This window comes from Misgurnus anguillicaudatus, chromosome 7, assembly GCF_027580225.2.
Source record: "Misgurnus anguillicaudatus chromosome 7, ASM2758022v2, whole genome shotgun sequence".
Lineage (NCBI taxonomy): Eukaryota > Metazoa > Chordata > Actinopteri > Cypriniformes > Cobitidae > Misgurnus > Misgurnus anguillicaudatus.
In genome coordinates this window covers 27,128,147-27,148,233 of record NC_073343.2, presented here as the reverse complement: position 1 = coordinate 27,148,233, position 20,087 = coordinate 27,128,147, and the positions used below count along the sequence as shown (strand labels likewise).

At 39.0% G+C, this 20,087-nt stretch overlaps 1 protein-coding gene across 5 annotated transcripts in view; it reads right to left on the bottom strand.

Moving 5' to 3' along the window:
* bahd1 (bromo adjacent homology domain containing 1) overlaps positions 1-20,087 on the bottom strand; it is a 49,536-nt gene that overhangs the window by 3,245 nt on the left and 26,204 nt on the right. For 3 of the 5 annotated variants that reach the window (XM_055172227.2, XM_055172230.2, XM_055172229.2), the window contains exons 2-6: positions 15,729-17,324; positions 6,144-6,517; positions 3,522-3,681; positions 3,228-3,307; positions 2,742-2,833 (exon numbers count right to left, since the gene is read on the bottom strand). In XM_055172227.2, the coding sequence (XP_055028202.1) occupies positions 2,742-2,833; positions 3,228-3,307; positions 3,522-3,681; positions 6,144-6,517; positions 15,729-17,304 (2,282 nt within the window). In that variant the 5' untranslated portion in view covers positions 17,305-17,324. Of the gene's footprint in view, positions 1-2,741; positions 2,834-2,868; positions 3,157-3,227; positions 3,308-3,521; positions 3,682-6,143; positions 6,518-15,728; positions 17,325-17,810; positions 17,934-20,087 lie in introns of those variants that run through there. The other 2 variants (XM_055172226.2, XM_055172231.2) reach the window with 2 other exon arrangements.

The window sequence follows — 20,087 nt, the reverse complement described above, 5'->3', positions numbered from 1 at the left end:
CAGAGAGTGCTTCATTAATGTACGATCTTTGACTTGTTCCAATTTTGCTTTTCAGTAGAGAAAGGTCACGCCGTGACGTACCATTTTTCTACTGGTTACATGTCTCCACGTGAAACGAATTCGCACAGTACAGTTTACCAGATCTTTGGTGCGCAGCAAAATGTGAAATATCTTCACACAAGCTAGCGTTTTCGGTCTGACGCATTCGCATGCGTATGAATGGAAGTCAATAAAACAAAAAGTGTAAGGGGCGGTTCACATAACGCATCTTTTGCGCGCTCAAGTTCGTTATTTCAAATGTATCCACGCAGTATGTGCGCTCAAAACGTAAGCGGCACGTACAACGCGCATGTTTTTTCCAGGCGCGTCTGCACTGCATCTAGTTAAAAACATTTCAACTTTTTAGAATGCCGCATGCGCACCACAGGTCATGTGACAAGAACCAACCAACGGTCGCGTTTTCTGCACGGTTTCAGACGCGAAATGTGAACCGCCCCTTAATGCTGCAGTACGCACAATGCAGGTAAGGAGACTAGAGGCCGTTGTCTTTGAATGAAAGTCAATGAAGGAGAGGCATCAGTTAGCTGAATGAAAAGTTTTTGTGAAAAAAAATCGACACTGTCTTCCTTAATCCTTAATGTGTTTTACACTAAACAATACTTTTTGTTGGAAATTGTATTAAGGTATTCCTGTGAATAAAATGCTATTTTAGAAGGCAAAGTAGAGAGTGTTGCGACAGGTAGGACTCACTTTTTTTACCACCAGTATTGCTATTTAATCACAGATATTGTGTAGTTATGTGATATTGTATTTTGTCTAAAGAAATAAGAAATTCAATGTTTTCTTGCACTGGCTTTCAGATTTCTCCTATTAAAATAAGACATAATAAGAGAATAAAGGGAAAATAATATTATTATAAATTATAAATATCGTATTATATTATTAAAAAATGTGCATATCATGAAAATTAACTACATTTAAAGCTTTCGTAAAATTAAAAAATGTAACACCCAAAACTGTATATGGGTCATTCCACCGAATAGGTAATATTTCTGTCCCCAGGATATTAAAAGTATAAAAATGTATGAAAACTAACTCCAAAATACATTTTATTATTAAGCAAAGTGTCCTGCATGTTAATCTTACACCAAATATAAATTTAATCTTACACTAAATATTTTAAAACATTAATAAAAACTACACAGAAAACTGAAAAATTGCATTTTTCTCTATCTCTATACTTTACCTTTAAATATAAAGCAAACAATTCTTTAGATATCTTTAATTTTTTGCATTTTTGTGTGGGTCCATATTCCATCTTTGCTTTAAATTTTTTTTTACCATGGAAAAGTAATAATATTTTAGATAAAATGCACATTTAATTATGTCCCCAGTGTTTGACTCAGTCATGTTACCCAACATGTTCCCCCCTCTGAATATTTAGGAATATCCCGCAATTCACATTTTCAAGAGGAAGTGACATCATCTGGATCTTCTGAAGGTCATGTAAAGATTAAAAGTCACTTTTCTCATTTTCTTTTCTTGTATATTTTATGATATTGATGCTATGACTGTGAATGTCAATCTTAAAGGGATAGTCTACTCATTTTCAATATTAAAATATGTTATTACCTTAACTAAGAATTGTTGATACATCCCTCTATCATCTGTGTGCGTGCACGTAAGCGCTGGAGCGCGCTGCGACGCTTCGATAGCATTTAGCTTAGCCCCATTCATTCAATGGTACCATTTAGAGATAAAGTTAGAAGTGACCAAACACATCAATGTTTTTCCTATTTAAGACGTGTAGTTATACGAGCAAGTTTGGTGGTACAAAATAAAACGTAGCGCTTTTCTAAGCAGATTTAAAAGAGGAACTATATTTTACGCACACAGATGATAGAGGGATGTATCAACAATTCTTAGTTAAGGTAATAACATATTTTAATATTGAAAATGAGTAGACTATTCCTTTAATGTTCAGTATTATTTCTTTGATGTTAATGGACAATTTTAAAATAAAACATTTTGGTAAATCACTAGAACTTGCTAAGTGTCTTTATGCTATTAGCACATATTTAATGCAGCTATATTTCATCTATTTGCTAAATCTATGCTAAAAACTCAGTCCTGTTACTTTCAGTCCTGTTATCAAAATGCCCCCACCCTCCATTAACCCTTTAACTGCCACACCAAGAAAAAGGCATGTGAACAGTTTTTTGTTTGCATTTCTTTCTGAAACCATGTTAAAAAAATTACTAGTTACCTGAGATTGACCAATACTCATTTTGAAAAGTAAAACGTGTGTTATTAGATTTAGTTTAAAAAAAAGAAAAATATCAACTTCAATTTTGACAAGTTACAACATGATTCGGTGGAATGACCCATATGGTGCCATAAGGAAGACAAACTGTTTGTTAATACGGAAAATTCTAGGGGGAATGTCTGACGGCATGGGATGGGGACGTAATGACGTGTGCAATTAATTGATTTGTATCCTTAGAGCAACTTATGTAAACACCTTAATTCGAATATTGTCTTATTCAGAATAAGGTTAACAATTAGTTTACTGCTGTCCATCTAAACATAGTCAATATTAAAGATATCAATGTTATATTTTTACAGAACGTAGAAAACAGTAAAATCACAAAAATATGATTTTAGCTGGGTTTTCACTTGCAGGGTCACACATTTGACACAGATTAGCTGATTAGAACTAATACAATTAAAACAGATCTTACCTACAGTACTGTGCTAATGTTAATACATAGCACTTATCCTCGATACACGCCACACTGTTTTCGTCCTGATGCCGAGATGCGAAAATCTCATTCTGAAAAATGTACACTGCATCAATACTTTGTTTTCAACTAAAGAAACCCCATGCTTAAAACACAGGCATTTAATATTGCAATAAATACAAAGGAAAATAGAAAATCTTCATCTAATTTATGATGATCCAGAAATGGAAGTTGTTGGAGCATGTAAGCTTGTTAATATGATTATTGCAATGAATAAATAAACAGTATATTAACAGTAGTGGCCATATGGGTGGAGGATTTCATAACATTTTTGAGGTTGTTGTGAGTCACGTGTTTGTCCAGTGGCCCAGTTTCTGTGCTGTAAACCGGAAGCTTGTGCTGCCTTCAGTACTTCCTGTGTGAAAGTCATAATCAAAGGAAGTCAAATGTTGACATTGCAGTGCCATGGGTAAATTGTAGACTCACCTCACAGTGCATGCTGGGAATGCGACCCCCCTGAGTGTGTTCTGGGCGGTAGTACCAAAACAAGCTCATCATCAGCTCCCCTAAAATATAAGCGGAGGAGATTTTACTGGTTTCGGGTTTAGCAGTCACTAAAAGCCATTAATGTGGGAAAAGTGCCTTGTGACAATGCAAATCAACGCTTATCGACATTTGTGTCTCTTCAACATCAAGAACCCTGACTCTTTCAGTGAGTGCTGTTGTGTTCATTATCCCATCCATTGTATTATTATGTCAGTATTAGGATAAAATAGATACCTGATTCAGGATCCTCCCAGAAGGCAGACACTTTAGCCACATAAGGCAAGGACTTCTTTCTGGGACCTGAGCGCAGCAGCACTGTGTCTCTAACCCTGATCACCTCCCCATCTCTCTGTACTCCTTCATAGCACCGACGCAGGGATGTTGAGTCCTCACCCTTTAACACAATTATAATATAAAGAATTGTAAACAATGACCTTCACAGTCTATTGTATGTAACTATGTGATCCTGACTGTGAAAACCCAGCTGAAGTTTTTTTTGTTAGTGTTTTCTACATAAAATCATTGTACATAATGTAAAAAACACACTGTGAAAATATAACCTTGATATATTTAATATTGACTGAGTAATTTCATGTCAAAGATTGAAATCAATGCCTGAAATCAAACTTTGATGCTCCTAATCTCATCATTAGTTGATATATTTTCTGGATTTCACATACAGAATCAAACAGAATATACAGTAAGGACGTAAATTAAATTTTATATTAAAGGATTAGTCCATTTTCTTAAAAAAAATCCAGATATTTTACTCACCACCATGTCATCCAAAACCCCGATGTCTTTCTTCTTTCAGCCGAGAAGAATTTTTTTTTGAGGAAAACATGCCAGGATTTTTCTCATTTTAATGGACTTTAACGGACACCAACACCTTACAGTTTTAGGCCCTGTTTACATGTACATGGTTATTTTTAAAAACTGAGAGATTTAGCTTCGTTTGTGCCCCTCGTGTACACGCAAACGGAGAACTCGCCTCTGAAACCAATTGTTTCTAAAAACTCCGGCCAGAGTGGAGATCTTGAAAATCTTCGGTTGCATGTTAACTGAGACAAATGGATGTTTAAGCAGGCAACGTCACAGAGTATGTGCCAGAGCTCGCATCTACATCAAAAGTGCGACCTATGTTTACATGTGACTGCTACTCTGAATGCTTCCAAGATCACATTTATGTTCGTGCAAACTCGTTTCGTGTGTTTGCAAATACAGCTGCTTTATTATGTCGAAGAGCAGAGATGAGTGCTCGGAGGTCAGCAATTTTACGCGCGTTCGACTTCATGCGGTGCTGCAAAAACCGACATACGAATGATGTCAACGTACCGCGAGGCCGAGTTGAGAAATCACACGTAGAGGTCTATTTCGAATCGTTCTCGCGGTACTATGACATCATCAAACACCTACTGCAACAACTTCTCCCTCCAACACAAAGAACCAGTCCGCGTCACCACCAGCGCTGCTGGTGATTGGCTTACGTCCGCTTGAGCTTCTCTTGACGGCATATATGCGCGGGTACGTGTAAATTAACACTTTTCTGAAAACTGACAAGTGTGCACAATATCATTTTTGAAACCGGAGAGGTTGAAATGTCCGTTTATGAAAATAGCCGCCCACGTGTAAACGTAGTCTTAATGCAGTTTAAAATTGCATTTTCAAAGGACTCTAAACGATCCTGAATGAGGCATAAGAGTCTTATCTAGCAAACGATTGTCAGTTTTGACATGAAAAATAAAAATATGCACTTTTAAACCATAACTTCTCGTCTATCTCCAGTCCTGTGACGCACCAGCGCGACCTCACGTAATTGCGTAATGCTGTGAAAAAGTCACGTGTTACATATATGAAACGCACATTTGTGGACCATTTTAAACAATAAACTGACACAAAGACATTATTAGTATCATTCCACATACAACAACGTAGAAACGGTCCTCTTTCTCCACACTTGTAAACATTGGGGCGTAGTTTCGCATACGTCAACCGTGACCTCTTGACGTGATGACAGATTACGTGAGGTCGCGCTGGCGCGTCACAGGACCGTAAATAGACGAGAAGTTGTGGTTTAAAAGTGGATATTTTTTATTTTTCTTGTCAAAAATTACAATCGTTTCGCTAGATAAGACCCTTATGCCTCGTTTGGGATCGTTTAGAGTACTTTGAAACTGCAATTTTAAACTGCATAAAAACTGTTAAGTGTTGGGGTCCATTAAAGTCTATTAAAATGAGAAAAATCCTAAAAATGTTATCCTCAAAAAACCAATTTCTTCTCGACTGAACAAAGAAAGATATCAACATTTTGGATGACATGGTGGTGAGTAAATTATCTGGATTTTTTTTTAAAGAAACTGGACTAAATCTACTGTTTAAAGGGACAATTCATCCAAAAATTAAGCTTCTGTCATCATTTACTAAGCTTCATGTTAGCCCATAATCCATAAGCCTTGCATGAAGCTATAAAGATGTCAGTCAGAATGCAAGTGACTGACAGACAGTAAAGACGGTATGTTTAGAAATTCTTTGATCAAAATAACCTGTTTATGTTTTTTTTACCTACAGACGACAACGTTTTCAAAATTTGCGAACATTATTAAAAGCGTTGTATTATGCATGCCAGGAGAGTAGTTGGCAAATCAGACATTGTCTGAGCAAATAAAACAAAAGCACATGATGTCACTATTTTCACAAAATCATGTTTTACTGAAAAAAAGTAATTCAATCATCTGGGATGGAGTAGATTATGAGAGAATTTTCATATTTGGGTGCACTATTTGAAAACTCTAATTTGGCAGACCCAGCCAGTCTGTAGTGATGCCATCCCAGGACAGAAAGAATTTGAGTACGTACCACGATGAATACCTCCTTCTCTGTTGCCACACCAACTGGCAACCAGCCGTTTGTTGCCCGGCGACGGTTGATCTTAGACTGCTTGGCAGCTGTGCTGCCATGGACTGCTCCCAGCTGGCCATCCTTAATGTGGGGGCAAACAGCAGAGTCCCGCACCCCAGACCGAGAGCCGCTGGGCGGTTTGGCCCTTTGAGGGCACTCCCGACCCACTCTAATCTGCACCTGTGCCCGACTGGCATCATCAAGAGGTGTCTGAAGGTGGGGTACTGGCTGGGTGGGCGGAGGCACATTAGAGATAGGGCAGATGGAGAGAGGCAGGGCAGGAGGGATGCTGATAGATGAGCTGTGGTCATCCAGTGGGTAGGAGTAGTCTTCTGCAGGGGTTGGAGGGAGTAAAAATGTTTGGTTTAGAAATGTCCCAACATGTATTTCACAATCATAAACATACATACAATGCACCATATTGGATGATGTAATACAACACTGCAGGCTAGTGCAGTTATAGTGCAAAGCCAAGTGCATGTAACCACAATTAAATTCAGCCTTGAGAATATTGAATTTGACTGACATAACACTTATTTGTTAATAATAAAGTGTCATACTATTTTCATGTATCCACAATTTACCACATCCCGCATTACAAATGTGGCGATCCACAGATGAGGTAAATGCAAAGCTTGGTTTTTTTAAAAAGCAATCTTTGGAGGATGAGCCAATCTTTGGAAACCTCCTTCTGTGATGGGAAAACAGTGGGAGTTGGACATCTTAGGCAAATAGTGTAAGTCTGTACATGTGATGCATTCTTATGTTACAACATGAAAAAAAAGAAATGTGAATTTTTGAATGAGCATCACGGTAAAGTTAAACATTCAAGTTGAGTGGCAAATGTGGAGATGTAGAAAAATGGTGTATCAGTTTGGCAGCTGTCAAATGAGGAGGAAAAGACCCTAGCTCTTCAATCATTCTAATGTCACGGTCACACTAAACTTTTGATGGCACTGACTTCCATTCATACGCATGCAAATGATGCAGACCGAAAACGCCTTTTGGTACATTTTAGGGAGTTTTGTGAACTCTGACCTGCAAATTTATATCAATCAGTTTTCACATTTTAAATCGATCTTCTATTTATCAAAACAATACTGATTTAGAAAACCCTGAATCGATTCTTTATGTGTGTTCCTTTCTTCAGGCAGGGCTTGTAAGGTGTGCCCAATGGCCCGGGGCAAGCGTTAACGATGCTATGAACAGCTGACAGAACTGTCATTTCCCTGCACGGGCCAGTGCTACATCGTCATAAAAGTTTAGGCTTTGCCAATATAAATATTTAAGAAAACAGATTTCAATGCGCTGCTTGCGCGCTGTATGAAGTCCAAAGTGCCATGCAAAGCACGTCTCAAAGCTTCACATATCAGGCAAATACTTGGTTCATGTTTCCTTGACCTTGAACGGGCATATTTACAAAAAATTATTAAAAAATCCCTGATTATCGTTGTAAATGTAGTCTATTGTGTGAATACAAAAAACGTGGAAAGTAAACGCATGTGTAATAGTAAATTGGATCTGTGTATTACATAGGTCTTAAAGTGACAGTGTAACTATGTACTCTGACCCTGTTACGTTTTGCATCGTGTTGTTATTAGATTCTAAGTATGTACTCTTATTTACATCCATCAGAACCAGTGGCGGCTGGTGACTGCTGTTCCGAGAGGCTCAAATTCAAAATAAGTGTTGAACTTGGGAGTGTAATGTGTGTTGCTTGTGTTTTCAAAATATGTGTTTGTTGCGTCATGTGAACCATGTGCATCAGGTGTTTTGTCAAAATAAGTGCCTGCTGCCCACGCGTCAAAACTGTTTATGATAAAAGAGACGCTCAGGTTCACAAAATACATGCAAGACACTTCCCTAACCGTAAACTCTGATTACGCATGAGATTATGCGAGTATCTGGCAAATGCGAGCGTCTCTTTTATCATAAACCCTTTAGACGCATCTGCAGCAGGCATTTATTTTGACAACACATGTGATGCACACAGGTTCACTCGACACGCGCCGAACACATATTTTGAAATTACGAACCACACACATGACCGACTACAAACATGTCGTGACGAACTTCGTATAATGCGCCCTCGAAAAAATAAGTCACGGCTGCCACTGATCACAACAGCACATCAAATAAATTCAATGTGTGCAAAAAAGTTTAAAATCAATATTGATAACTAATCGATATTGGACTGAATCGAAATCCATGTATCAAACCATATACAAAAGAATCTTATAGACAAATTAGACGCAATTCCTTGCCTTATCAAATTACCTTTTCAGGTGGAGAAAAAACTGATAATAACATTATCACACAATCCTATTACAATAATAATAAAAACAACAATAATGAAAATACAGGATTTTTCAGATGAGTCACTCAGTGAACTTTGACCTAATGCTCTTTTGACCTCACATAGAGTATATAAAGCACAATACATGACTGAAAACGAAACTCTTCATCTGGCTTATCTGGGCTTTTCATTGCAAATGTTGCATGCATGTCTGAAAACATTACGAGTAATTCAAAAAGAAAAACAACACTTTGATTTCATATCCAATTGCTGCCCATATACACAGAAATCTGTTTATAAAGCCAGAGGAATAAAGCCAGATGAATAGTTTCGTTTTCAGTCATTTAATGTGCTTTATATACTGTATGTGAGGTCAAAAGAGCATTAGGTCAAAGTTCACTGAGTGACTCATCTGACAAATCCTGTATTTTCACTAATGTCCTTTTATTACTTATACTCATTACCTAATTTACTGCACTAATTTAGTAATGTAAGATTGATTAAAGCCACAATAAAACGGAAGTAGTGATTGTCTTATTTTCCCCGTTGTGATGTATATCCAAGTCAAAACAGCTTCTGAATTTGAAAGAAAAGGTAGGGCGGGACTTGAATTTGTCCATCGAGAATTGATTGGATCGTTGAAAGTCAGGTCATGTTGCTATTTGCTAATCGCTGCAATCTTTTCCTGGGCCCCGCCATTCCTCATGACTGGAAGATAGATCGTTTCGAGGAGGTGAGGAGATCTGCATTTTTAAGTAAAGATTATGAGGGCCATGAATTTTTTTAAAGTAACGAAGCTTACAGATAAGTCATTTGTAAAAAAATACCACATATTCCAAACAAATTTCAAGTTTTTAATTTCACTTTCATTGTGACTTTAAACACTTAAACAGGGCAAAGCTCCTGTGCAAATAATCAGATGAGCAGAACTGATCAATATTATCAACCAAACCCATCACAGGGTTTTACAGTATATCAATGAACAGAAAGCACACATGACTAACCATTTGTTTTTAAGGTTTTAACATAAACCATTGGCATGAACTGGCAAGCAGTAGGGGTGAGCGGGGCACAAACTAACACAAGGTTAATTACTTTACATACAGTATTTATACAGAGCCAAGCAATCTGTGCTTTTGATCTTTTTCTCTTACTGTCAAAAGATGATCTCATGTGAATTTGGGAAAAGTTTTGATGTGTTTTCATTAGGATATTGAAATAAGAGTGTTTTGGAGGCATGGAAGTAAATTTCTTCATCTTATGTTTTGTTCGATTTCTGAGTTTGGTCACTAAATCCACCTTTTATTATTTTAATCACTGTCTTGTTGCCTAAAACATAACACCATTTTGAAACATGTCAGCAACTCCTAGTAACTGCCAGCTAGGATTGAAAACATTTTTACACATTGGGGTTAGTTGTAACACGGTGTTACAATTAAGCCTCAGGTATACAATACGATAATGAAATGATAACAATATGAATACTATTAATCAAAATGATAACTGTAAAAACAAAATCAGGGGAAATAATTGAAAATTATGATTTTTTTGTCTTAATTGTGCAACCCTTTCAAAAAATATATTTCTATGCATTAATGCATAATACAAGGATGGTTAGATTAAGCATCATGGATGGATAAATGTGTAAATATATATCAATTATAACAGTAGGACCCATAAACAAACTTTAACTGTTCATTTGTAGCACAGATGTGTGTGTAGATTAGGGCTGGGTATCGATTCAGATGTTCTAGATCGATTCGATTTCGATTCACACGCTATCAATTCGATTTTCGGTTCAATTTTCGATTACGGTTCTCGGGTCAGTTTTTATACTTGATTCTCGATTCAACTCAATGATACAAATACTATATTAATAAAAAAAGAACAGTGAACAGCAGTTTACAATCGCGCAAGGCAAAAAAAGAGTGTGACAACTAGTGAAAAAGACTAGTAATTAGATTAACGGTAATCTTACGTTCAATGTTTGTGGAAATAAATATTAAAGAGAAAAATCAATTCTGGTCTTTGAGAATCGATTTTGAATCGACCACGTTTTAAAAAAGGATTAATCGAAAAATCTATTTTTTTGCCCAGCCCTAGTGTAGATTGTGTAAAAAAAAGATTAATCGTACTTGAATATTTTTTTAATGATAGAGCCAAAGCCAAAAAGCATAACTTTGTTCCCCGCTCTCACCTACTGTAAGCAGTAATCCCTAGCTACTAGCATGCTTTGCTTTTACTTCACAAATAGGTGAATTTTACATCAACTGATTAATATTCATGAGCCAAGCTGGAAACATTTACAATGTGTCTCTTTCACTTTTCAAATAGTTCCTCCCTAAAAAAACTATTGTGACCAAATCAAAAAGCCTCCAGACTAAAAGCGCACAATAACATGCAAGTTTGTGTGCTGTAATTGTATGCTGCCGACTTATATAACAACATTTAAACCTTTTCACAGTACTTGACCTCTATAGTGGGGAGGGTTGAGACTGGGTATGCATGTTAAGAGTGCACTCATTGTACATTCACTCAGGTGTGAAATGTAATTGCAGGAAAACATTACTTCTTATATAGTATTCCTATACAGAGAGCTTTAATAAATTTAAGCTCCCCTAATAATTATTTAGGCATTCTATATTAAACTGTTTAGTAGAGAGTGGATTATGTTTGTGAAATATACAACTTTTTCAACAAATGCCTTCGGTTCCAAACATAACACGATTTGCACCCCTAATGCAATATCAAAGCAAATGCGGGAGCCTAAGGTACAGTAATACAAAAATGTCTTTGCCTTGTTTGTCAAGATGAAGTCTTGCTCTGCATACAAGAAACTTACAGAATATCAGATTACCATCTGATTAACGGAGATTACAGCCAGTAAAAAATGACCCTGCATAGTGCAGCTGTACGCTTAAAAATCGCCAAGGGACCATGTCTGCTGAGTTTTCTGCCTGTGCCGAGGTTCACAGGCGGCTGCGAAACCACAGCTGCCACCTCACAATGAACAGACAGTTCAAGTCTCCAGCCAACGAAAATAACCAGCGCCCTCCCCACCTGTGACAATTACTCACATTTAAACCAGCGGTGAACAGACTGCAGGGAACATGAAGCCACAATGACGTGGCTGGGGAAGGGAATTTCAGTACATTTTTCTCACATTCAAGCCACTGAAACAAACTCAACGGGGCTTTTCACATCTCGTCATGTCATTGAGCTTGTGTGTTAAACACTTTTAGATCGCTCATATTAGAGCCTGCATGAGCTCATTCATAAAGACAGGTCATGACTGAGGATACAGAGATTGGTGTGGATTGATGGATGTGGAAATCACTCCATTCATATTAGAAACAAAATTGCCCTAAGATTCATTTTACTCAAGAACTGATAATATTTGCTCTTTATTATTATTTTTTTATTAAAGGGACACTCCACTTTTTTGAAACTATGCTAATTTTCCAGCTTCCCTAGAGTTAAACATTTTATTTTTACCACTTTGGAATCCATTCAGACGATCTCCAGGTCTGGCAGTACCACTTTTAGCTAGAGCCCGACCGATATGCGTTTTTTCGGGCCGATGCCGATACAGATATTAGGGAGTAAAAAAAGACCGATAACGATATATCGGCCGATATTCTTTATGTGTATATTATAGTTAGGGATGCACCGAATCCAGATTTTTTAGGTTCGGCCGAATCCCGAATCCACCGTTTAAGATTCGGCCGAATCCGAAACCGAATACCGAATCCTACTCGCATCCTTATTCCAACACAGTAAAACACATTAATGAAGTAAAAAACGTCCACAGCAGTGTTTTTTTTCATTTTATTTAATTTTAACTGTACATTATGCCAGGATGACAAGTTGGAAAAACTATTTTGACAATAACCATAAGCCTATGCATAATGAAAGCGATGCGTTGCGACACGCTCGTTTTTCCAATAAGCAAGCAGCTCCGCGCTGAAAACTATATTTAACTTTGAGTGAGAAGCTCCGCTCGTCAATGTCAGTCTTCACACGGCCGTCCAATTACAGTGGAGGAGGGGCGGGACATTACCACAGCAACCAACCGGCTCACAGCTGAAGCATCACAGCTACCAAGCGCTCGGCTGAAAAACAGCTGGCATTTGGGGTCCTCAAGGCGTTTTCAGCGGTGTTTAAAAGTTTTGGTGTGTCCAGCTGACCGAAAGAAAAAGCTCATCTCCACGTCAGCACCCGATGTGTGTAATCAACGGCTGCGTGACGTCGACCAGCGTAGCGCAAGCCTAGGGTTCGGTTCGGTGGGAAAAAAATCTAGGATTCGGCCGAACCCGAACCCCGCCAAAAAGCCCAGTATTCGGCCGAATCCGAAACCGAATCCTGGATTCGGTGCATCCCTAATTATAGTTCAGTATGTACTACAGTATATTATACTACAGTACTGTACATAGAATACACTATATACTTTAACATAATATACTGTATATGAATAAATACAATGCAATGCAATGATCACTCACAAATGTGGTGATCACTCACAAATGTGGTGATCCAACACTTATATTGATGTGACAAAGATATGTACTATAGGCAAGAAGTTAACAATAAACTTTATTATCCAAAATTAGTTGGATATCAGTGCACTAAACAGTAAACTTGACTTATTATAAATAACTTTAAAACACAAAGAGAACAAAATACATAAAACTTGCATCATTTGCAGTTTTGACAAGAATAACGTTATAAAGAGAAACTTATGAAGTCATTGATTAATTTTGGCTTTACAGTAAGTTGTGTACTTCACAAATTAGTTAGCCACTCACAGTTACGAAAACAATGATTGACGGAGCACATACTAATGTACGCTATGTTTAATGTTGTGCACGTTTTTATAACACAAACCCAGGGTTCCGTGCAAACTTTAGACTTTTATAAAACTAAAGCGTCTTCGCTCCGCCTCTTTTATTTAGCAAGGGTGTAGAGTTGCGCGAGCTTTTTGAATCAATTGCGTCATTTCTCCCGCTTGCGTTTTGCGTCGACAAAGAGACGGATTAAAAACACCAAATGTAAGCGGGAATGCGTCTCTCTTGTCCATTTATAATCCAATCGACCAAAGCGCGTCTTAATACCAGGTGTAAAAATGTTGTGAAGAAGACACTGCGTGACTGCTTCCATGCCACCTGAACTGAGAGACTGAAGAGAGTAGACTGACTGAAGTGAAGGGGGTGGGGGATTGGCTGGTGTCACTACAGTGAGTGATCTGGGTCACCATTAGCAACCAGTATGGCGCACTCTGCTGGACAAACAAGTACTTACATCTTTCAAATGCATTTAATGTGTTCTGTAACAAACGTTCATATCGGCGCATATCTGCGGCTTATACACCGATACAGATATATCTGTGACATGCTCATATCGGCCGATAAAATCGGCAAAACGATAAATCGGTCGGGCTCTACTTTTAGCATAGCTTAGCATTATCCATGGAATCTGATTAGACCATTAGCATTGCGCTCAAAAATAACCAAAGAGTTTCGATATTTTTTCCTATTTAAAACGTGACTCTTCTGTAGTTACATCGTGTACTAAGACCGACAGAAAATTAAAAGTTGCGATTGTCTAGTCAGATATGGTTAGGAACTATACTCTCATTCCGGCGTAATAAGGACTTTGCTGCCGTAACATGGCTGCAGCAGGCGCAATGATATTACGCAGTGCCTGAAAATAGTCCCCCATGTAACTTTTAATAGGTACGGCAGCAAAGTCCTTGATTATTACGCCGGAATGAGATTATAGGTCCTAGCCATATCGGCCTATAAAAACGCAACTTTTAATTTTACATTGGTCTTAGTAACTACAGAAGAGTCAAGCTCCAAACAGGAAAAACATCGAAACTCCTTGGTTACCCCTAAGCGCGATACCAATGGTCCAATCAGACTCAATGGATTATGCTAAGCCATGCCAAAAGTGGCACCGCCAGACCCAGAGATCGGCTGAATGAATTCCAAAATGGTAAAAATCAAATGTTTAACTGTAGGGGAGCTGGAAAATAAGAACATTTTAAAAAATTGGAGTGTCCCTTTAATGTGTCCTCATAATCTTTAATCAAAAACGTTAAACTCCTCCACTCCTCAAAATGACCTCTCTGCAAATCCTGTTACAAGAAATGGAGTAAAAGCGGGGCTATTGGAGACTTGTTTCTGCCCGGGAAAGGCTCACACGGATTAGCAATACGCAACGTTGCCCAATTTCGGTTTTTGGCTAGATAGGATACAGCTACGGCCTAAATTCATGAGATGGAAAATTGTAGTGGAAAATTAAAGTCACGGTGAAATTGAAATTAAAAACTTGTAGTGATGTTTGTAAATGACTTATCTGTGCTCTTCATATTTTTTTATTTATTTGCCCTCATAATCTTTAATCAAAAACATTAAAATCCTCCCCTCCTCAAAATTACCTCTCTTCACTTCCTGTCACGAGGAATAGCGTAAGTGTGGTGCTATCGGAGACTAGTTTTTGCCCCTGGAAATGGTTGCGGCAATTAGCAACATGCCCTAACTTCGCTTTTGGCTAGATGGGATACAGCTACGGCCTAAATCTTGCAAGATGTTGGGTTTATGGTTAGGTATGGAGGAAGGATTAGGAAAAAACATCGCTCGTCTGACAGGATTTCACAATTATTTGGCCATTGCTGTATCCCTTCTAGCCACAACCCCCAATAATCCAATCAGTTCTTTTGGATAAAATCTAGTCCAACCCTACATTTTGTCTTATTTTAGAAGTCGTTCCATGATACAGAAAAGAAGGCATGGTGACTTTAGGTAAGACATGCCAGTTGTGTCCCCCACTTTATCTTTAGCGGCAAAATAATGCATTATTAAAACTCTTTTTTATTGTATTAATTTATTAAATTGTATTTTTTGAGTAACCCATTTATGTTCATGTATTCATTAATAAACGTAATTGTTCACATATTCCCATCCATTTACAAAGCATAGCTTTGTGATAATTTTACACAATAGGAGACATCCTGAAATATAATTAGCTATATTAATTTTACCTCTGTCTCTTCTCCCCTTGTCTAGTGGATAACTTAAGTATAAAACTGCCGCAGCTTACTCAACTCTTCCCACAGTTAAAACATAATAAAAAAGGAACAAAAGTTAAAAAGCAAGTAATCTTTTCTCCCCACTTAAATGTTCAAACTCCTTATTCTTATGGCAGCCTGACAAAATGAAAAACTTTCATTTCATTTTCCATCCTACCTGTTTCCATTTTGTGCATGCAGCCCGAGCATCCTGCACTGTACGAGCAGCCTCTGTTAGCGATGGGTTGTGTGGGTCTGTAGGCATAGCCGGTGAGCCTGCACGGTTCTCCATAGCAGGTCCCCACAGAATTACAGTATGCCGGATGAGGGATCCCCGTAGGATGGGACACTGAAGAGTGAATCAGTTTGGGTCTCTGGACCCCACTAGGGCACATTGTCAGCGGGGTTACAGAAGAAGGTGCGTGAGTTCCAGGATTTGAACTAACAGGAAGTGTTGGAGTCCCGTGATGGGCAATGTGGACATAGTATCCGGGGTAACAGGGATAAGGATGGGCACCGATGGGCATTGCTGGATGTGCCAGGGTGTGAGGAGTAGGTAGAAATCCTTTTAGAGAATGTTCATCTGTTTCAGGGTAGGTTTTTTGACCAAGAAAGAGGGCTAGTCTGTGGCAATACTCGACTGATCTCTCTTGGGAACAGCAGTAATATGATTTAACTTCAGTTTCGTTTTTTTCTTCCTTCACAGGCTTCAGGGGGAATCCGAGCATGGATCTGCACTGATATCCAGGGCTAATGAAGCCATGGCTTCCTGTATTCCCATCCCAGTGGAGGGCTTGCTTCTCACAAAGGCTGCAGCATTGCTGCGATACTTTAAGTTTGGACTGACATGGCAAGTTGTGCTGCTGTTGACGTGACTTAGCCTGAAGCTGTTTCCCTCGCAATCCTCCGTTTCCACTCGTTTTATTGTCTGTTTTACCTCTGCGTTTTACTCCCGCAGACGTGCTGGTCAGCTTGAGCAAGGCAGCCGCGGTTAATCCTGCGAGACGTTTTGGAGTGGGAGCAGTAAGAATTTGCAAATCAATACCCTCAGTCTTTGCTTTTTTGGGGTTTTTGCATTGTTCAGATTTTCCGGAGTACAAACGTTTTCGTCCATCTTGCCTTTTTTTAGTAGAAATGTTATCTTTCACTGTATCTTTAGTGAAAGAGCTGTCACCCTTTGTCTGTTGTTGCTTCTTTGAAGCTTTTAATGTCTGTTGCGGGTCCTCTCTGTCTAACAGCAGACTGTTAACAGCTTCAGCATTCAGAGAGGCTAGCCGCCTTTTACGAGGTTCAAGAATGAATTCTGTGCATAAGGCAAATTTATCAGGTTTCACTTTGCTTTTCCGTTCAGGCGCTGACTGGCAAGATTTACAGGTTTTCTTGCGACACTTGCAGATTTTTCCCTTTCCCCGCATTTCCTCCTGCTTCCCTTCAGTCTTACGCAGAGCCTTCATGCTGGTCTTACGAGTGTCACTTTCATCCAAACGTGTCAGTACAACACAGCAGTTAAGCGTGCCTACTTCGCCCAATCCATGTCTTCCCCTGAGGGGGTACAGCTTCCGGTCTCTCTCCGTGTTCTTCCCTTTTATTTCCTTACCTTTTCCTCTTTTGGAAGGACATTGTTTAGCCTTCTTTTGAATTGGGCGCTCTGGCCAAGTTCTGTCCATAGTTTCAGCATGTGTCTGACAGCTCACCTGGTCCACAGATTCACTCTTATATCCACATAAAGAGCTCCTCCGTCGCGCATGGGTCATCACACTTTGCCATGCAAAACCTATAAAGTAAATATAAAGCATGGTCAATTTCCAGAAGCTAGAACCATAACCATAAAATATATAATGTGTACAGGAGCCATTATGACTTGCAAATTAATATTAATGCGGCTGACTGTGTGAATTAATGTTGAGTAATCAGCATAAATGTGGCCTTATGTACAACCTTAATCAGGCTGTTGGACTGGTAACGTTTTAAATAATTTTAATTGGGCAGGGAATAAAGCACTTACTAAACGGTGTAGATGCAATAAACAATTACATTTTTAATGAGCATCTGTTGTCTTGGCCTTTTGCAACAAAAATCTTTTAACCCAAGTAAACAAAACGCATAAATCACCTTAGGCTTCATTTAATGTTTTCGCTTAATAGGCTAAAACAGTTCTGAGATTTTAACTTGTTTTATTCACTAATCTTTAATAAGTAGTATCACGCTGACTAACTATTCATTACAAATAGACATTTCAATTAAATAATTTCTTCTTTACCACATATGGGCATTACAGTCACAAGAATTCATGTTTTCTTTACCAGATCTTCATAACTCTGTTCATTATTCACATGCATGAGGATGTTTTGCTCAAACATTTGCTGAGAAACAAAACATAATATTATTACATTATTTATTAAAAGAATTGATGAGTAAGAACCAAAGTGTCTCGAGCCTGAGTCAGCTATTCCTGTTTACACAGGCATCCCGCATTATTTAAGAGGAAGTATCAATGATGTTTCTCTAAGACACTCGTGCTGCATCCGAAACCGCCTACTTCCATACTATATGGTACGCGAAAAGCAGTAGGCGAGGCGAGTAGTATGTCCAAATACATAGTATTCGAAAAACAGTATGCGAAAAGTACCCGGATGACCTACTACTTCCGGTTAGATTTTGCAGTGTCCATACGCTGGACACTTTACTATCCCATGATGCCCTGGCAGAGGAGTTATCCAACGAAGAAGAAGAGGCATGCGGCTGTTTTCGCGCTGGAATGACATGACGTGATGACAACGTATGTCACATGATGTAGCAACATGGCGAATGTAGTACGTCCGAATCTCATTCATACTACCAGGAGTCATACTATACAGTACCTACTGTAGGTACTTCATCTCATTCAGTACCTACTGTACAGTATGCGGTTTCGAACGCAGCCTCGATCAGTAAAACACATGAAAATGTTACGTAACGCATGTTTCTCTAAAGGGGGTCGCACACCGGCTGCGCAGCTCGGCACCGCATCAAGTCGCGTCTAGGACAACTCGGAGGTATCGTAAACCGGAAGTGCACATTAAATAGCGCGAGCTTCGTCAGATAGCATCTACTTCAAAATGCAAAATATACATTAGCAGCCAATGTTAATCGTTAAAGATTTGGGACAAATATGAAGTTATTTAATGTTAAACTATGTGAGTGGCGCTCTGTGGCGCGACAGGGATTTGAGCAACTTCCTGAGTTGTAGCTGGGCGGTGCAGACAGGCGCCACCTGTCGGCGCCAGTGTACTAATAGAAAGCAATGTGTTTGAGATTTTTAGAACGACGCGGCGCTGTGCGCCCTGTGTGTAGGGCCCTATAATTTCCGCGATCACGGAATCGCGGACGGAATCGCGGAATTGGCTAATTAACACGGAATCGAGTATTAATGCGGAATTTTGCGGAATTTTACATATTTTGAATAAAATTATGTTTTTGTGTGGGAGACGAACGTATGTCTGGGGGAAATGCAGACCGGGGAAAGTAAATCTGGGCGACACGCCCCCTCCCGTCGTTTCAGACCCTCTCCCAAACACTGAAACCCTGGCGAAGCGGCTCTCCACGACTCTGCTTTCGTCAGCGAAAAAATTAGGAAATTTGACGCTAAGCACTTAGTTCCGAGCAGGTCTCACATGACTTTTATGTGACCGGAGAACTGTTATTTTGGAAGTTTTGTCAACACTCTGTTCACGGTGAGCACAAAGATACATGCACTCTTTCATCCACGTCTGTCTCACTGCACCTCTCACACGTGCACGCGCTCACGCATCCTCATGTATTTGTTCAGTTTTATGCATTTCAAGCGAGCTGAGGCAAACTAACTATCCCTCGCATTAAAAATATAATCATCTGCATCATGGCGCCTCTCTGTCTCTCTTTCGCTGGCACGTGCAAAGAGCTGCGTGCTCATGCTGTCCTAAGTCAGATCACTATCCTGTGTATGTTTGTAAAGTTATGCATTTCAAGCGATTGTGTATAAAATATGGATCGCGTTCCGCTGGATTGATGTGTTTAAGGCACTTCTGAAGGCACCACTGCTTTGACACCTTGTTGTAGCCTCCTGCAACAACACTATACAATGCATTGAATTGAGTTGTGTGTGCGCGCGCGCGCGCGTGTGTATGTGCGTGTGTAAATGCATCTTTTATAGTCATTAAGTAATCCTGTTATCCAGTTTTTCCCCAAATCATTTACATTTTAAACATTAAAGGCACACTCTTTTTATGACTAAAATAAAAGTAAAGGGTAAAAAATATAATTGCCAAAAATTAAAACGGATAAAACGGAATTTGCAAAAATTAAAACGGAGAAAACGGAATTTGGGAAAAAATAAAACGGAATTTGGGAAAAAATAAAACGGATTTTATAGGGCCCTATGTGTGCGACCCCCTTAACGGTACATTCACACGGGGCGTAAGCGTTAACACTTAACGGAAGGCTTGTCTGAAGCGTGGCCAACAGCCAATCACAGATGCCGCAGCACATGCTCTGGTCTTTCATAAGCGTAATTGTCTGG